The sequence below is a fragment of the Gekko japonicus genome, unplaced genomic scaffold, assembly GCF_001447785.1.
Source record: "Gekko japonicus isolate JY-2015 unplaced genomic scaffold, Gekko_japonicus_V1.1 scaffold2, whole genome shotgun sequence".
Lineage (NCBI taxonomy): Eukaryota > Metazoa > Chordata > Lepidosauria > Squamata > Gekkonidae > Gekko > Gekko japonicus.
Window position 1 is genome coordinate 3,981,273 of NW_015175358.1, and position 19,474 is coordinate 4,000,746.

Here is a 19,474-nt window from a genome sequence, read left to right on the forward strand (position 1 = left end):
TCAGAGGGATACCCCGGAAATAAATGCGTCTAACTGGATCAGTGTGGAGTGTGTTACACTCCTCTGAATCTCTCCCAAGACAGGAAAGGCAGAGAGCTGATGGCTGAGACCCCTGCAAAATCCACACTGGTATTCTTCTTCCCAAAGGTTGTCCTTCCCGCAGTCAAGAGTGAGGAGAGAAATAGCACAGACTTAAAGTGATGTTCATGTAATAAATTATCTAAACATCACTGCAAGTCTTAACTGCCTCTCCCTCAGCAATGGCGAAACAACCAGGAACCATGTAGCACAGGTGTAACAGGGCATCATTAAGCATTCCCCTACCACACAGAAAACTAGCTTCCTCCCCATTCTAGTACCTCTCTCATTCAGGTCCCAATCAAGTGTGAAATGATGATGTTCACAAGACAGTAAGAAATGGATTGTGGAGCCCTCAAGCTCCCAGCAAAGCAGAATACTCTGGACTGCAGTGCCAGACCCTAGTGGCCTTATTTATTTAGTTAGAGTATACCCCACCCCACAAGTGGGCTCAGGTTGGCTTACAACACAAGACTCATAAAACAATAAAAATGATAAAACCAATAAAACAACAGTTGGCACAATAAACAATGATGCCTTCCTATGGTTCAAGTCCCTATAGCTGGGTCAAGTCCAGGTTGCACAGAAGTATAAATGGCATTCTGCTGGGTCTAATTAGTGATTTGCTTACCTTGTGCAGCTGGGATACAGTTTGGAATGAAGCGGCCTTCTTACGTTTCTCTTTGCCACCTGGCCTGACTTCATCTGTCAAGTGCAACATAGACATTATTACTATTATACTGTTATACAGAGATTCATTTAGTTCAGGCTGACAAGATTTGGGAGACAGCACAAGGTCTATGGAAATCTATTGTATCGAATATTCTATTTGGTTGGCTTGAACTCTTTAAGAATACTGCAGTGGTTTCTTGCTGACATATTGTGTTTATTAGTACTATCACCAATCATGACTGATGGTTTCATACACAAATTGTTTTCATTTGCTGCTATTGTAAGTCATCTTGAGTATTTTTTTTAAAAAAGGTGTGATTAAAAAGTCCTAAATTAAATAAATTGGTTGAGCAATTAACAGGCTCAAGGAATGGTCTCAGCAGGACTCCTGTTGTAATTCCATTTCTGATGCTAACCCTGGTTAATCCCTGGATAGAAAACTGCGAGGGCACTCCATGGAGAACACTCTCAGTTCCTTGGAAGGAGGGGACAGAACAAATGCGGTGAAGGAATACAAGAGTGCAGTGATGTGTAAATGGAATAAAGAAGAGTGTTCTTAACTGTAGTCCACATAAATGTACCAGTTTTTTAACAGTTCAGAATGGGTGTCCAAACATAATATTTTTCTATACATCATCCCAGGTATTTTTGAGGAAGGGAACAATAATCTTTTTTTTTTCTTTCCTCACCAAGCCCACTGTGTGGTGAGACCAGGCATTCTTGATTCTCCCCACCTTTTCAAGTGCTGAAACAGCCATGTGGGGAACTCAGCTGTTTTGGAATCAGGCCCTTGTGGCATTTTCAAATCTCCTACTTTAGGCTCTAAAATCTTGGCGGCTTCCCTGGGGACGCCATCATATCTGACTGTGTCCACAAAAATTCCATAACACGGCAATGAAGTCTGGTAGATTGCAGTTCCCTTTCAGAAGAGAGACCAGCACTGCAGAGATATGGAAATGCTACTGTGTAGAGCATGTAATGATAAGGTTCTTTGAGTATCAGTTGCTGGGGGGAGACATGGCTCTCAAGCCCATGAGCTGCTTAACTTTTAGGTTTCCTGGAAACATCAAATTAGACACTATAAAAATAGAATAAGTATTATTATTATTATTATCGTATGGCAGCGTGTGTAGCATAGCCAGGAGATCCTAAGATAGTCTGGCAGTTAGAAGTTCTAACTCTTTTAGCATTATGTACCACTAGGTGGTGAGCTAGACTTGTTTTTTAAGGCAAGAGACATTTCAGAGATGGTTTGCCATTGCCTGCCTCTTTGTCATGACCATGGTATTCACTGGAGGTTGCCCATCCAAATACTAGCCAAGGCCAACCCTGCTTAGCTTCCGAGATCCAATGAGATTGGGCTAGCATGGGCTGGACTAGATGCATCTTTAGTGTGATCCAGCAAGGTTCTTCTTATGTTGTGATATATACCATGTATAGTATCATATGGAGTGAGCAGAGAGAGGAATACAACTCACCTGAAGAGCCCACGTAATTCTCATACAAGGAAGCTAACAGCTTATTTTGTGATTTTTGGAAGATGGTTACCACTGTCTCATTCAGGGGGTCTTTATTCTTATCTAGCCAGCCAACAATGTTGTAGGGCACCTGCAATCAGAGCAAAGCAACAGGTAATGGAGGCCAAACACAGAAAAGCAACATCAAAGCCCAGAATACGTTAGCCAGGATAACAAAACATACCACTCCTGCATAGTGCACCAACTCAAAGTGGGCTTCGTATTTGCGTTTCTTATCAGGTCGGGGCTTTTGAAAGTTGGGTGATTTCCCAATGTGATTGTCATACAGTTTGGCCTTGAATGACATGTCAGATGCTTTGGGGAACATACACTCTTCCTCCAGAATGGACAGGATTCCCATTGGCTGCAAGGGAAGGAAATTGATCAGGAGACAAGCTTCAGCTGGTATTAATTGTTTTCTAGGATAAGAGATCAAAAGTATAAGCAGTAATCACTGCCATGTATTGCAAATGATCATCAGTTTTTGACCACTATAAAAGAGTCTATAGTTATCATGGAAAGTATAACAGAACTGGATTTAGTAATTTGGCCTATTCTTCTGGGAACATACAGATAGGGTTCCCCCCCTCCCCAAGGAGGGGATTTGATTTTTCAAGATAACTGTCTGATTCACATACCCCTTAATGAGGCAGAAAATTCACCACAATATATCACAATATATCATTCTCCCTCCCAAGTAAAGTGGTATAATATTCTTGTAAAAGCAGTCTCATGTGATAGGACCACAAGTTACTTATGCTTTTTGTTCTAGCATTTCCAAAGTGGTAGTAATAACAAGGAATCACTTTTGCAAGACCACAGAGATTCACTTTGTGATGACTCATCCTTCTGCCTCAGACATTATGGTGCGCATCTCTACTATTTTTAAAGGTGTTCCTTTGTAGCAGATTATACTGCATTATGGGATGTTATTGTGAGATGATGTTTCCTCTTTTTTAAAGAAAGGCAATATACATCATACTTCTTGTTCTTCTTGCCACACAGAAATAGTAAGAAAAGGAGCTATGAAATGTTTTTAAAAGCCTGAAGGAGACTTTTGTTAGTGGGGATGCGTGAATAACTAGATTTTTTGCTCTTTTTGTTTGTTTTTTAATGTTGGGAAAACTATGCTTCCTCTCTCATTGAAAGTAGCAGGGAGAAGCACCTCTGTTGATTCCCCTGTACCCCTCAGCAACTTTCATTGCCATCAACCATGGTATCTTTCTGGATAGGCTGGCTGGGTTGGGAGTGGGGGGCACTGTCCTTCAGTGGTTCCACTCTTACTTTATTGGCAGATTCCAAAAGGTGGTGCTGCGGAACTGTTGCTTGGCCCCGTGGCATTTATGCTATGGAGTCCCAGAGGGTTCCATCTTTACTGTGTTGTAAAATGACTGGCCAACCACTGTTGCTTCTCTATTAGACTGGCTGGAAGCAAGAGGACACCAGAAGTGGACACTGTAACATGCATATCCCTCATCCCTTTCAAGGACACCAGACTACATTTACCGCACCATCATGCCCCAGCATTACCTTTTCAATCAGATCAATGCAAGCCTGCAAGTCCAGGCCAAAGTCAATGAAGACCCACTCGATCCCTTCTTTCTTGTATTCTTCTTGTTCCAACACAAACATATGGTGATTGAAATACTGTTGGAGCTTCTCATTTGTAAAGTTGATGCACAGCTGTTCAAAGCTGTTATACTGCAAGCAGAAAACAAAAGCCTGAGTGCTTCAAAATTTCACTGTTGGTTTGTTTTACTTTTAAAAAAAATGCTGCTTTTCCACCCAATTAAAAGATTAAAAAAATTAAAAATACAGTTAAAATTATACAATGATTAATTTAAAAACACCTAAATAAACAACACTAGAAAGTGGGTCAATAACTGTTGTTGGGGTATGCCAGATGAAATTTTAAAAGTCTTCACCAGCCGGTAAAAGACACTGATAGAGACAGACAGGATGGAGAAGGCCCTTTCTTGGATCACCACCTGTCTAGCTTCAGATGGCAGGAGTAACCAAGGCAGGGCCTCTGAGGATGACTAGACTAAGTGGGTAAGTGTGTATGGGAGAGGGTGGTCCTGAAGGTATGTTGGTCCCAGGCAGTACAGGGCTTTAAAGGTCAATACCAGCAGTTTAAATTGAGCCTGGAAGCAAATTGGAAGCGAGTGTAGATGGAACAAGACGGAAATGAGTTGGTCCTTACGACCCACTCTAGTCAACACTCTAGCTGCAGTATTCTCTACCAACTGTAGCTTCCAGACAGTCTTCAAAGACAGCCCCATGTAGAGTGCATGCAGTAATCTAATCTAGATGTTACCAGGGCATCTACCACAGTGGCATACACCCAAGGTATTGCACTGCTGACTGCATCTGCATTCCTGGATGACATGTCAGATTGCATTGAAGGGATGCATTCTAGGTAAACAGAACTGAAATGGCTACCCACTATATTACAAGACTATCCACTTCCCAAAAAATGGCAAGTGTGAATTAAAAATTTAAAAAAATGCTGAACATGAACAGTGGCTTCTCATGTATGATCTATGGCTTATTTTTATCTTGGTGAAACTCCCTGCCACACATACATAGATGTTAAATGTAGACACACATACACATTGGTTAAATGCACTTAGTTCTGGTAACATAGCTCTTGGCACTGCATGGAATAAGAGTATAGTGGGTTGTTATCTCAATACTGAGTTTGATCATTTATAACAACAACAGTGCAATACTTGACTACATGCAGGGACACTGTTTTATTATACGGGCTTGATTGTACAGTGTTTAGGTTTTTAGGCACCTAATAAATAATAAACATTCTTGTTATTGTTAAAATATACTGAAATCAATTCCATGGGAATTTCAAAATATTAAAAAACAGCCATGTGAGCTGCTGCAACAAATGCTGTAGCTTTTCACTCTTGCTTCACATAATGTGAGAGTGACCATTTTAGACTGAGAGGAGTTATGGGAGGGGTGTGTCATAGGGTTTGTGGAGAAAATAAACTGTACTAGCAGGTCTTTGGTCTCTCTTTTCTCTTTATGTACTGAGGTGGTTCTGAAGGTCAGTTTTGAGACCTACCTCAAAGATCTCAAAGCCTGCAATGTCCAGAACCCCAATGAAGAACTGCCTGGCCAGTTTAGTGTCCAAGGTTTTGTTGATACGAAGAACTAACCACTTGAACATACGGTCATAGGTGGCTTTGGCCAAAGCACCAACTGCATACACCACCTGCAAATGAAAACAGAGCAACAGTTCAAAAGAAAATTTGTTCTCTTTTGATGACATCACACAGTTAAATACAGATAAGGAAGAGAGGTGGTTATATCAATCACTAGGGATCAATAAGAGCTTGGCAATTTCGATTTCAATAGAGACTTCCAAACCACAGCTAAATAGTTTCTGCGAAATCAACAATGAAACCCTAAGGAGAGCTACACACTTCTAAGCCCACTGAGATTGATAGACATAAAGGGCCACAATTCTGCTTACCATGGGACTGCACCGCTGCAGTCTTATGCACATTTACTTACAAGTAAGCCCTTTTAAATTACATCGAAGTAATTCTGTAAACTATCGAGCTCCATGGCTCACGTGTATTATCTGACCATTTAAACCCAATCAATTTAAGGGACAGTCGCTTCTTGGGAATGGTTTAGCATCACTAGCATTATACTAGTATTAACAATGAAGCTTTCAAGTGTTGGATATTTAGCAGAGTGCATAAAGCGCAATGGAAATAAAGCCAGTCACAGACACGTGTGTGTTTAGCTTCTAAGAAAAAGTTTACTAGAAAAATCAGGGAAGGGTTACATGGAAAGAAAATAATAAACAATAACACCTAACTCTTCTTTCTACTCCTAATTCCATCTTATTGCCCAACTTAGAGAGTTGTGTTGTGTGAGAACAAAGGAGAGGAAGTTCTCCCCAAAGCCCTGCCTCCTATGTAAATGCAAAACAGCATGTATCACTAACCAATATATTGATTAGCCAATAGTCAATCCCAAGGTAGCCTCATTATGAATAAGACTGCCTCTTTCTTAGCGGGAAGAATGTACTCAACACCTAATCGGTCTATGCTAAACTGGCTAACATTAGCATACAGAAACAACAGCTTAACTCTTTCATGACTGAAGGATGACACTTGCAAAAACCCAACATCAAGTCAATAGAGTGGTAATGGTACAACATGCAAGACAAGGTGTAGTTCAGTCTTTATACAACACAAGAAACATTCCAATAGAAAATGGGTTTGATCCAACCAGCGTTTTTGCTCAGTCTCACCCAATTCCCCTGCTTACACATGAAGCTACCTTACATTGAATCAGACCCTTGGTTCATCTATTTGGACTGGCAGCAACTCTCCAGCGTCAAAGGCAGAGGTCTTTCAAATCACCTATTGCCTGGTCCTTTTGGCTGGAGATTGAACCTGGGACCTTCTGCATGCAAAGCAGAGGCTTTTCGTCTGAGCCACAGCCCCTCCTCACTACTGTAGCCCAATCACACATGGCTTTTGTCCATCTCATTATCCCAGCACAGCCTTTTTGGTGGCCAAAGAGGACCCCCCCACACACACTGCCTTTTTTCACCAAGAGAAATCCTGGTTAGATCCAACCCAATGCGTAATCGTGCCATGGGTTTTCCGAAAACCTTAGTATACAGATACAGATGTCCATTGTGTAAGGTCCTCCCATTGCACAAGCTTTCTGCGGGCTCCACAGCTAACAGATTCCAAGCAGGATTGAAGACATCAGGCCAGGTACTTACCTGTTCTACATTCTGACCTTTGGTCACATATTCATTTCCAACTTTTACTCTAGGATGGAGCAGCCCCTTGATCAGATCAGCTGAGCTGATTCCCATGAGGTAAGAGGCTTTATCGGCACCTACAATGGAATCATATATGAGAAATTAGGTAATGAGAAAAAAACGAGTTTCTGTCATTTACTGTGCCATCCAAAGCAGAGTTACAGCCTTCAATTAATTAGAAAAGTATAATTCTGTTTGGGTTTCTCTGTAGAAAGCCCTTGGCTGCTAGCTAGTAAGGCCCACTTATTATTTATTTATTTATTTATTTATTTATGCAAGTCCTGCAAACCAGTGCTGCATTTGTTTAGACTGCAGCAGGCAATTCCACCGCTGAAGCCCTTACTTTCAGTGCCTTCAGCCTCTGCCTGCTCCTCACGCTGCTTCTGCTTGAATTTCATGTTGCCAAAGTGCATGATGGCTCCCACTATTTTATAGCAGCCATATTTCTCTTCAGGGCCGAAGCCTAGAATATCCATGGCATGCTGTGGAAAGAAGCAAAAGTGTGAACGTCATAACGGTCTCGAGCTATTAATGCAAAGAAAAGAAAGAACTTGGCATCTACTGGTCCTATTTCACTAGTCCAGAAGTAGGACACCCTGGATGCACCATGTCTCTATATTGCATCTGGCTTCTGAATCCTTGAAGGCGCAGGTGTACAAGAGGACAGGCGATCCCTGGCTGAATTCCCCCACAGAAAGCTAGCTAATGGCGGCCATGGGAGGGGATCGGATCAGTTCAGAGCAGTAATGCTGGGGAGAGGAGGGTCAGCACTCTCCCCCATGCTGTTTTCTTGGTTTAAGCCAACCCCCAGAGAAGCTGTTTGCCCTGCAAGGAAAATTTTACTGGCATCACACAAGTTAACCATTTTTCTCTGGATATCTTACCACTCTCTTGTGGTAACCACCGTTGGTTTCCCAGCATAGCTTTGGGTTACGCCTTCTTTTTCTTTTCCCCCACTGACAGCATATAAGCATCCCTTCCTAATTCCAGCCTCTATTTTTGTTCTGTGTCTGTTCACCTCAGATCTCTACTCTCCACTGCTGGGCTCAGGGATTTCATTTTTCCTGCAACTGACCATGCAGAATGGTGGTGGGAGAGGTTGTAAGATGCTGGAAAACCTGGTGCCAATTCTGTCATGCATTTCTCAATCCAGGGATGGAAAGTACAGAGCTGGCATTGTGGTGCAGGTACTCTCCTGTCCTCTGCTACTGATGGGCTTCAGAGGACCTGAGATGTTCCCACAAAGTTGTGGGAAAGGGTTATAAACAGTGGGCATTTTTATTTCCCCAGGCAGGAGTTCAAACAGTTGTGGAAAACATCACAATTGAGTTGCGTGTATTTCATTGTAAAGGCCTGTGCCAGGGTATGACAAAATGTTGGGTTCCTGGCTTTGTAGAGAGGGATAAGGGCCACAGAACATGCTAGCATTTACTCTTGTATTCATTCTCTTGAATTTGTAATACACTCTGGTTGCTTCCAGAAGGAAGTTTGGCTCTGGTTTGGCATCTAAACCGGGGGAGATTTGGGAACACCCACATGATGTCATCCTCTAATCATCCACTTTCTGTATTTTCCACCTGCTTTGTTGCAATCTTTCCCAAACTTGGTTTGGTACAATCTTTTTTGGAAATATCTCAGTCAAAGCAAAACATATATGCAGTATGGATGGAAAGGGACACATTTTTTCAGGTCCCACCCACATCTGTACCACTTTGCCTCAGCCCACTCATAGCCACTATTCCCCCCCCAACTTTTTTTTTGGGGGGGAGCTTTAAAAATGGCTATTAACATATTGCTATAGTGTTAACGTGTACTACTAACATGTCATCTATATTCCCAAGTTTCTTCTTTTTAAAAAAGAAAAATTACATCACTAGCCCTTTTTTGTCATGGCCTTTCCCATGATAGAGGCTTACTTTTTTAAAAAAGAGAAGAAGAAGAAGACCAAAGCTGAGAATTTAAAGGAGCTAGTACGTCAGGATGACACGATAATGAAAGATCAATTGTGATTTTTAAAGTCCCAAAATGCCCTCTAGTGGCAAGAAGATGGTGACCAAGGGGAGCCGAGGCAAGGAGGCATGAATAGCAGCAATGAAAGGTATACAGAGAATTGTCACTGAGTGGAAGTGGCATTTGCCACACTGGTAGGTAAGAATACTTAAAACAGATACAAAGAAAAAGCAGGATACAACCCAGTCAAAATTAAGTGCTTTGAGACCCATTGTTTTCAGTGGGAAGGGAAAGCATATGGTTAAAAGATTCCACTGAAATTAATGACAAGTCAGAATTTCTTACACCCTAGATTGTACGTATACTTCACAAAGAGTTCTTCCCGCCTGGCATGATTTCACAGTGAATAAAATACGTACATCTGTTAGCATGAGTTCTTCTCCATCATCCAGGTTGTCCACAGTTGTTACACCTTGTGAGCAAAAGTGATAGTCGTAGGGGTTGGAAGACACCAAAAGCATATCTGGAAAGGAACAAACAGGAACTGAACTTTATGCTCTGTGATCTGCCTTACGAAGGAAACCCAATTTGAACTAGCGGACTGATGGAAAGGAAACAGGAACATCTCATGTTCAATCTAAATTCACTCATTATACAGAAGATTACAGAACCAACCAGTTTTAAAAGATCTCCAATCTTTAATATTGCAATTATTTACTTTTTTGCATTTCTTTTACTGGGCAAATTATTTATTTCTTTTGCCATGTTGCCAGCTATTTATGCTCAATAGTGTTGATTTTTGCATTGGCATCAAAATGTAAGAAGCAAAGAAGAAATTACAGTGTTTGGGAACTCTAAGAAGATGAGAGCTCTATCTGTAGCCACTGTGTGATCCACAAGGAGGCCCCTGTGTGTACAGATTGTGGCTTTTGCCTGCTAAATACAAGCAAGCTGCATATGAGGACAAACCAAGCTCCCGTTGCATGTATCTTGCTCACAAAAACTGTTAACAGAGATACACAAGCATAAAACATGCTGGGCACAGGATTCTGTATGTCAGGCATTGGTTCTCAAGTACAAACAGTAACCCTCTGCAACTATCTTCATGGGAAGCTTAAAAAGGTTAATTAATGGGAGGTTACTACTTATTGAAGGATGGCGCTGAGCATAAGCGGGCAAAAAGTTTTGTTTGTTCTTGTTCATCCTATAATGTTTCTTGACATGAACCAGTCATAGCCTTGAAACACACATAGGCCCTTGCGCTTGACATCAGGGTTCCAGAACCTACTGCTGGGTATCCAAAAGTCACTTTCCATTCATTTCTATGAAGCCCCACCTAGGAATGTGGCAGCACCACCTAGAGAGGGAGACTGTCTACGGCCCTGTTCCGCTAGCTATCTCTTTGGGCTGCTGACAGATTTAGAAGTGGCCAGCCTGGGTCTTGTGACCACCAGATAAGATTACTGTTCTGCAGAGCTCTCCAGACCTCCCTAATAAGGAACTGTTTTGTCACCCAATAGCAAGAACAGCCCAGATTCTTTAATCCCACAAGAGACATCTCTGTGGTCGGAAAAGGGTTCACCTACATTTCCTATTCCATAGTATCTGTTTCCATGCCTGAAAAATGCTTCCAGTGCCAATCAGGGAAGGAGTGGGTGTTACCATCCATGGAAAAAGTTGCCTTCTTCTTTCAGAGAGATCCAATGGTCAGCTGCTTAAATAAAGGGCTTCTCTGCATACAATGTTATTTGTAGGAACAAACAATGAGGGAGGGGGAGGGGGGATACATTTCTGTAAACAGAGAAGGTTACCAGAGCCAAACACTTTAATCCAGTTCTCACTGCACATAGTTTTACGCAGATAGTTCCATCTAGGGTTGGCATGCTGGTTGACCGACCAATCAAATATTGCTAAAAATTCCTTGAAGCCAAGAATACTAAAATGAAGGTGGCAACTTATTACTTCTATTTTGTAATGGCTTCCTTTGCACACAACTGTGGCAGAATGATGGTTGTTTTTCTCCTGGCTTTGCAACCATTAGGGCAAAACTAGCAGCACAGCAAAAAGCTTTTAGATTCTCTTAACAGCCTCCTTTTATATATGCAAAGATCCACACGCAGGCTCTTGTGTTGTGTTTAAAATAGCTGCTGTGAATTTGCATGATTTGTTTTAAATTCTTTCATTTTTAATTTGTACCTGTGGGCTAACCCAGATACTCTAGGATGAAAGCCAAGAGTGAATTGTTCACCTTTATAGAAATCTTACCCAACATTGGCAAAAGATTACGGTAATTGTAATTGCAAATAGTTACAGTAATGTAATTGTTTCACAGTAAGACTAGTTTGTTTTTCTAATGTGGCGCAATGTTAGAATGATGAACTAGAAGGCTCAGATTCAAATCCCCACTCTGCCAGGATGTAACTACACAGTACAGCACTGTAATAGTGCAAGGCCAAGCAGAGTTGCATGCATCTAAGCCCCTTGACTTCAATGGACTTAGAAGGGTATAACTCTGCTTAGGCGGCACTGTTAGCCTTCCAGCCAGCACACTAACACTTCGCAAGGCGACTGGGAAACTTCTCAAAAAACAAGAACTGAGAAGATGCGGGGAAAATCAGGGGGAGATGTGGGTCAAAAGGTGGTCGTGGGTCAAATGGTGTGAAATTGAACTGTCAGAGATCAATTCGGGGGAGATCGCGGGGGATCACCGTTCCCCTGGGTGAGGTGCAGGGGCGGGGCACACAACGAAGCCCCTCCCCCTGCTTCCGGCTGCCCCACTTCCAGACCTCATTCAGCCAGGAGGAGGCAGGAGAAGAGGGAGGGTAAGTTGCTTCCTCCCCGCCTCTCCCCACCCCTGCCTGCCTGGGGCCAGGGAGGGCCTTGGCGGGGCTTCCTCGCACTCCCGCCGGCCTTGCAGGTCCACCGCCGGGCCCCTGCTTGGCAGTTTATAGCTGTTTTGGTTTATAGCTGTTTTGGTTTATAGCTGTTTTGGTTTATAGCTGTTTTGGTTTATAGCTGTTTTGGTTTATAGCTGTTTTGGTTTATAGCTGTTTTGGTTTATAGCTGGTCTTGGTTTATAGCTGTTTTTTCTCCTTGGAATTGCCTACCGATGTTCCCTCTAAGCTGTGGAGTCTTGTGAGCAAAATTTCTACTTTGTGAGCCACTGGCATTAAAGCTGTGAGCGAGTGATTTGGCTACTGCATCAGTTAGTTTGCCTCTGGAGCCCTCCTTCCTGAGTGAAGAGAAAAATATGTGAGCCAGAGGCTTAAAAGCTGTGAGCTAGCTCACACTAACTCAGCTTAGAGGGAACACTCCTGGTAACTGGAATGTGAATAGCTACATATTTTGTACTTCATCTATTACCAAACAGCTTTCCTTTTTGGCACTCTGATAGTAGGTCTTCACTGATGTGCTTGTTGTTGCTTTTCTCTCAACAAACCAGTTACTGAAAATAGATAAAATTGTGTTGAACTTCTATCCTTTTTACCTGACATGGGTGGTTTGCTTGTTTTCCCCCACATGTGCCATCAGATAGGCTCGCCAGCTCTAAGTTGGCAATACCTTGGAGATTTTGGGGGTGGAGCCTGAGTGGTGGGTTTAGATTCAGAGGAAATAGCGCCTTTAAGACTAACAAATAGCACCTTTAAGACTAACCTTTAAGACTAAGACTAACTGAGTGGTGGGTGTGGCCTTATGACACACTTCCGGTGATGTCAGGGGGTGTGGCCTTATGACACACTTCCAGTGATGTCAGGGGGTGTGGCATATGCTAATGAGTTATGCTAATGAGTTCCCCTAGATCTTTTTCTACGAAACGACCCCTGTGAACTGTACAACTGGGGGAAACAAAAGAGTGAGAGCGGGACAAATGCTTATGCGAAATCAGTCTCAGACTTACTAATCAGAGCTGAAGTAGCCTTATTAATATCCATGGTACATTTTATGATGACTTCTTATTGGTTCAAATACCAGACAAAATGGGAAACAATAACTTGCCAGGATTGTGCCACACCAACAGCAAACAAGTATATTAAATGTATAAAGTAAACCACCATTTACAACACTGGGACTTCTCTTGTGCCTACCTGAATATTCTGAGAACCACATTGAACAAACAATATTTTTATGTGCACCTTTTAAAAGATTATACGTTATACAGATACAATTATATTCCCTTGTGTACAGATTGATTATTTGCATCTTTAGCTGAAGGAAAGTTATGTAAACAAGGAAAAGTATACTTATTTATTTAAATATTTATATCCCATATTTCCTTGTGGATCAAGGCAGCTTACACATTATAATCAAAATTCTCACAATTTAAGCCCAACAAAATAATACTCCAAATGACCCCCTCTTCCCATATTCCTCACTTGTAGGGGAATAAATAAAAAGCACTTACTTTGGCCTGCAAGTCCTCGTAGATGCATTTGAACACTTGAGCCCTTTTAAGTTGTTGTGTTCCACCCCATATGTGGGGAGCACGCACTACATGCAATCCTCTCAATACATGCAATCACCATTTTGTCTGAATGGGGGACAGAGCATATTTTTAGCCTAACAAAATGGCATTTGCATGTATTAGGAAGATCATGTATAGCACATTCTCCCCATACAAGTGGTGAAATGCAATGACCAACAAGAACTTTTATCTACTCAGAGATTGCCCTTTATTCTGAAGAGCATCCATAGGAACCTAATCAGTCCATTGGCCTCTTAGCTAGAAAAATTAACCTATTCAGAAATGCATGGCTAGAAAGCACTAATGCCAATGGCACAAACATAGGATTAACTTGACTTTCAAAGGCATGAGCCACTATAGCTTTTGTTGAGCTGGACAGCAGCTGTGGTTGTTCGACAACCCGGGATTGCAGACCGCTGAGCATTTCAGTTCTGCCATTCTGTGCCAACTTTTCCATGATTGTCAGATTCCACTACACATTATTTTAAGGGCTATTACCTTGGAGCTCTGGTTTCTTTCCAGAAAGGATCTGATAGTAGATGTGGTAGCTTCTCTCTCCTGGCTGCTGGAAAATCACTCTTGATTTTTCCAGCAGGTCTAGAAACAAAGACAAGAAGTTGTATTATGGGGCTTCTTTATTATACTCAGCTATATTCTGATGCCATCTAACAATGACATGAGCTATTTACTCACAGATGTCAATGTCAGCAGAAGCCAGCTTCCCTGAAGGACCAAAATGGATGCGGATGAATTTCCCCTAAGATGTAACAGCAAGGAAGCTAGTTCATACACTGGACAAATTAATGAGAGCATTTGCAATAAATCTTTATATCTTTACATATGCAGTAAAAATTTACATTGTACGCTTTCTTACTTGATGTTAATTGCCATGAAGTGCAAGGCAAGGCATATGTATCACTTCTCCATTCTATACATGCAAACCAGTGTCTGTCTAAGGAATCCTTCATTAACTGAAGTTACTTAGAACATATGAAGCTGTCTTATGAAGTATCAGCCCACTAGTATCTTTAACCTTGTCTTCAACCAATTCTATTCCAAATAGCGGGAGGAAGTCCTTCTGGTACTATACACAGCATCCTTTGTAAGCCGGATATGAAGCTTCACGCAAATCATGCACTCTTCCACTGAGCTATAACCCACCCCATTTAGCCCAATGCATGCTTTCTACATTCATTTGGGTTCTAGCCTAGTAATAACTTCCACATAAAAGAACACTGTGATTGCAATCCTTAAAACATTTTCCAAGACGTGAGCCCCATTGAACAACACAAGACTTAACTTCCAACTAGACCTGCTTAGGATTGCTCCCTTCCTGAGAGCCTGTTGTTTTTTCTTAAGACCACGGTGCTCATATAATCAGTTACACCAGGCAAGAAACAATTGGCTAGGTAAGGAATAAGGCTGCTACATATGCATCAGTCAATTATATGACACAATTTATCAACAAGCCCCCCACCCTTCACACTATCTGTATAAATTCTATACATTGGCATATTAACTTTGACTATACTTACAAATCGTGAGGAGTTGTCATTTCTCAAAGTTTTGGCATTGCCAAAGGCTTCCATAGCTGGGTTAGCCTCAATGATTTGATCTTCGAGGGTACCCTAAGAGATGCAACCCGAGAATCATTCCGATCCCCCGTGGTTACCCTGAATGCTGCTGATAGCAAGCAGAGCAACATAGTGCAGGGGAAACTATTATTCACTAACCAATGCTCCCTGTAATTGCCAAAATATCATGCCGTTTCACTTCTAGAAAGGGCCCAACAAGCATCTGCCAAACAATTTGGAGCCAGTCTGCACATTATTCGGAAATAAATGGCAGATAGGAGGTAGTTAAATTAGTTAATATACCATTTCAGACTGCAGAAATGCCTCGTGCATCAAATAAAACTCCCCATATGTAGTAAGCAAGAACCGCATGGGATGTCACAGATGTGCTAGGCTTTTACATGAGAGAGCATTCAAAAATATGATGTGGTAAAATCTAGAATTTTACCACCATGTCTCATATGATATGCATGATGGTTCTGCTAGGAATAGCACCAAACCATGAAACAAGAGGTGAAGCATTTGTCTTGTGTGATCAAAATATATGACCCATTATTATACCTAAAATATTTGAATCATTTTCATTTCGTGAAGCTGACGGTCAACATACTGTAGTGGTTAGAGTATCCCACTAGATCCGGGAGATCCAGGTTTAAATCCCCACAGGTGCCATGGAAGCTCACTTGGTGACCTCGGGCCAGCCAGCCACTCTCTCTTAGCCTAACCTAGTTGTGAGGATAACATGGAGGGGGGGGACATGATGTTTTTCGCCAATTTGGGTCCCTTTTGGAGAGCGAAGCAGGGTAGAAATATCTAATAAATAAGGTGATCATTGAGGCCAGGTATGATTTTGCTAAAGATTCCTCTGGGCTGGTTTAGACACTTACAACTCCTCCACATGAATAGGCTCCCTGAACACAACCATGTGGCGAAAGAGATGACTGAGCTGTCATGGCTGCAAATATAACTAGTGACTTGCATGAGGGAGACAACAGATAAAGGGGCCTCATGACTCATTTGAAGGAATCCCCTATTTTGGCCTATGCTTCCAGTCACTTGTTCCTTTTCTGCACAGCTGCGTCAATGGGCTGCTCTGTGTGGTAGATGCTCAAACATCAGAACTAGCCCAGTCATCTTTAGGAAAATCATTACCATCTTTACTGACATGTTCTTTTCTCTTCTCTTTCTTTTTAACTGAAAGAATTTTTAGTCATCCCTGATACTTGAATTTCTAATCTACATTGACTACAATTATCATCTTACCTAGCACTGTTCCCTTGGATGCAACGGGAGCTATCAGTATAACACCATGTCTGCAAACAAGGCTCTCCAGTTACTGGCTATGCCAAAGGTCACAATAGCACTTGGGGTACCATTTGCTATGGTTGGCAACAGGAGCCCTGCATGTTCATCCTATGAGTGACCTTCAATTACAGCCATGGTATTTATTTTATTTAGATACATTATTTAGATGCAGAACCTCGATGATCCCTAAAGCACTACTCTTCTGTTTCACATTCATCCCCTCAACAGTGCTATTCTATAAATGGGACACTGTGTAGGCCTATACATCTCCTGGGCATGGCCTGGGTTGGCTCAACAGATGCGGTCTAAGAGTTCTGTTCAGTTCAGATTGGAGCCTTGCTACGGCTGCCAACTACCAGGTGGGCCCTGGAGATCTCCCAGAATTAAAACTGATCTCCGGACTGCAGAGAAAATGGCTGTTTTGCGTGATGGGCTCTATGGCACTGTACCCCACTGAGATCCCTCCCCTCCCAAAACCCTGTCTCCCCCGGGCTCCACCCCCAAATCAACCTGGAGTTTTCCAACTTGAAATGGACTATTTGCCCTATTGGGGAAACTGATTGTGTAGTCCATCTGTCCACATATTTTCCCACTGGAGCTAACAGCAGCTCCCCAGGGCAGTTTCAGGTTGGAAAAATGGCACGAGAGGGAAAGGTTTAAGCTCCCTGTCCCCATGCACTATGGTCCCAATCCAATTTGGGGCCATGTACACTTGGGAAGCCCAGAACTCCCAGTTCACATTTGTTGACCCAACCTAGGAAAATTGTGTTGTATAGTTAGGCCCTGTGATATGGTGGACCTGATGCAGGGATCTGCAGGAGCTGTACAAGGCTGCACACATGGCAAGCAGGGCCGGCCCCAGGTTTCCCCCCCACACTAGGCGTGGATACCTTCTGGCACCCCCCATGTGCCCCCCAATTTCTGGCACCCCCCCTTCTGGTGCTGCGCCCCCCCATCGAAGGGCAGACCAGAGGCGGGCACCAGAGCCACAACAGGTGGGCTGCAAATACATGCAGGGGGCAGGATCGCTCAAGGGGAGGGGGAGGGGGCCTGTGCCAGGCTGCAAAAGGAGCTCCAAAGAGACCGTGGGGCGGCAGAGGGCAAGCAGCCCTTTCTGGCGGCGACTCTGCTTTGCTTCCAGCAAACTTTTTGGGCAGCGTTGCATGGCTCATTCAGTTCCCGTCATCCCGGGCTGTTCCATGCACCTGTCCCCCCCCCCACCTCCTTCTCTTTCTATCTGGGGGGCTGAAAAGAGGGGAGTCTCTTGCTGGGGATGGAGCAAGAAGCCCTTGGGCACGGGAGGGAGGGAGGGAGGGAAGGACTTGAAAGCCGCTGGGCTTGAAAGGAAGACCGTCCACAGGGGGGAGTTTCAGAGCTGGGCGGCTCCAGGCTTACTGGGGAAGGGCTTGGGGCGGGCTGTGGGAGTGCCGTGGGCCATGGCCACATGATGAAGGTCTTTTGGCGAGGGAGGGGTGCCGGAGCAGGGTCTCATGGCCGGATGCGAGCCAGCCTCCCCGGCAACACCACCAAGTGGGGGGGCGCTTCTCCAGCTGAGGAGCCCACCATTTGCCCAGCTGGGAGGATGCACCTGCAAAGCCAAGCACGCGAGGAGGGGGATTGGGGCTTTTGATGGGGGCGGGGCGGCAGGCCAGGGTGCCCTTTCATGAGGTGGCGCCCCTAGGCAAATGCCTAAATTTTTCTATGGGTGGGCCGGCCCTGATGGCAAGGGAGGAGGATGGTAATTTCTGCACCTCCTGTATCAACACTCATTTCAACACTTACCCCAGTTTTAGTGGCAGGAGATTGCTAGGGAAAGGTAAGAAAAATACATTTACAATTCCAGGAACAGAAAATCAGAGACACAGACAATTACTAGCTAAAATGGAGGACATTCCAATTTTTTTCTGTAAGAATATCCAAAAAGGCATTAACTGTTCCAATCCAGAAAAGATTAACAATTGAAAAAAATACAGCAAAAATTTGTTAAATAGATTAGATCAAGAAAAGCATCAAGAAGCAAGAGAGTTAAAATCCAAACCCAGGGTAGGAAAAAGATGCTGATGCATTTCTTTCTGCAAAACCAAGTCCAAAAACTGTCAAGAGGAAAATAAGAAACTGAAAAGATATCTCAAAAAGGAAAAAAGAAGCCTGAAAAAGAAAGGAAAAGAAAAGAAAAGAAATAGCAATATGGAGAAGAAAGAGAACAAGAAAATTTACAAGATGGAAAGTCAAAAGCAACAATATGGATAACAGGGCAAGACCACAAAAAGCAAGGCTTAAAAGAAAGAGTTACAAGCTATTGGGGGGGTTAGTTTTACCCTTTTTAAAAAAGAAAAGGCATGGAGGTGAGAAGAAAGAGTATTCAAAAATCCACAAAGCAGCCTCTGCAGGGATCAAAGTGCCCACTTTTAAAACCTCTTTCCCCAAAAGCAACTATTTCAAGCCTTGCTTGTTTCAAAGACAAAGAAAAAGCCACGTCCAAGCATTCTGCCAAACACCAAAGAAGTTCAAAACAAGACAAAAACCAGAACAAAAGAACCTGAAAACAGCAAAAAAGAAAAAGAAAAAAGAGTTTTTCAAAAGAGGCCCTTACTCCTTTCTTGCCCGGAGAGTCACCCAAGGCTGCGACAATGGCAAAGTATTGAATGACCCGCTTGGTGTTTACAGTCTTACCAGCACCAGATTCTCCACTTAGAGTAATAAAAATACACAGATCAAGAAAGTGAGGCGGCTACTGTTCAAGATTACATAGGCACACAGAAACAGACAGTCAATTTCCCAGCCACCCAGAAATATGCAATAGACATTGGGATGTGGGGTTGTGATGCTGACCCAGCAGACCTCCTGCACAGGAATGAATGTTGGAGTGTTGATAGTTCAGATGGGTTTGCTGGAATTTGTATGAGACCTTCCAGGAAGAAGTCCCCTGAAAACCCAAGGGCAATACGAGATGGAGGAAGCCCGTCTAACATTGCTCCTGAAGGTACGGAAGATGCTACGCACACTTGCTTGATCTTTGTTTCTGTCTGAAGCTTAGATGGCTGTGAGCTGAAAACCTGCACCTACACCATAATGGATTACAGGGATGAGTTGTGTTTAGGCTTGC

At 43.0% G+C, this 19,474-nt stretch overlaps 1 protein-coding gene across 2 annotated transcripts in view; it reads right to left on the bottom strand.

Annotated features, from left to right (window-relative positions):
- The window catches only part of MYH7B (myosin, heavy chain 7B, cardiac muscle, beta), a 59,568-nt gene that overhangs the window by 25,969 nt on the left and 14,125 nt on the right, over window positions 1–19,474 (bottom strand). For both annotated transcript variants that reach the window (XM_015425262.1, XM_015425263.1), the window contains exons 7-19: window positions 18,962–19,058; window positions 18,151–18,174; window positions 15,025–15,117; window positions 14,183–14,246; window positions 13,988–14,086; window positions 9,447–9,550; window positions 7,421–7,559; window positions 7,036–7,154; window positions 5,350–5,499; window positions 3,798–3,968; window positions 2,452–2,631; window positions 2,229–2,358; window positions 710–783 (exon numbers count right to left, since the gene is read on the bottom strand). In XM_015425262.1, the coding sequence (XP_015280748.1) occupies window positions 710–783; window positions 2,229–2,358; window positions 2,452–2,631; window positions 3,798–3,968; window positions 5,350–5,499; window positions 7,036–7,154; window positions 7,421–7,559; window positions 9,447–9,550; window positions 13,988–14,086; window positions 14,183–14,246; window positions 15,025–15,117; window positions 18,151–18,174; window positions 18,962–19,058 (1,444 nt within the window). The remainder of the gene's footprint in view (window positions 1–709; window positions 784–2,228; window positions 2,359–2,451; window positions 2,632–3,797; window positions 3,969–5,349; window positions 5,500–7,035; window positions 7,155–7,420; window positions 7,560–9,446; window positions 9,551–13,987; window positions 14,087–14,182; window positions 14,247–15,024; window positions 15,118–18,150; window positions 18,175–18,961; window positions 19,059–19,474) is intronic.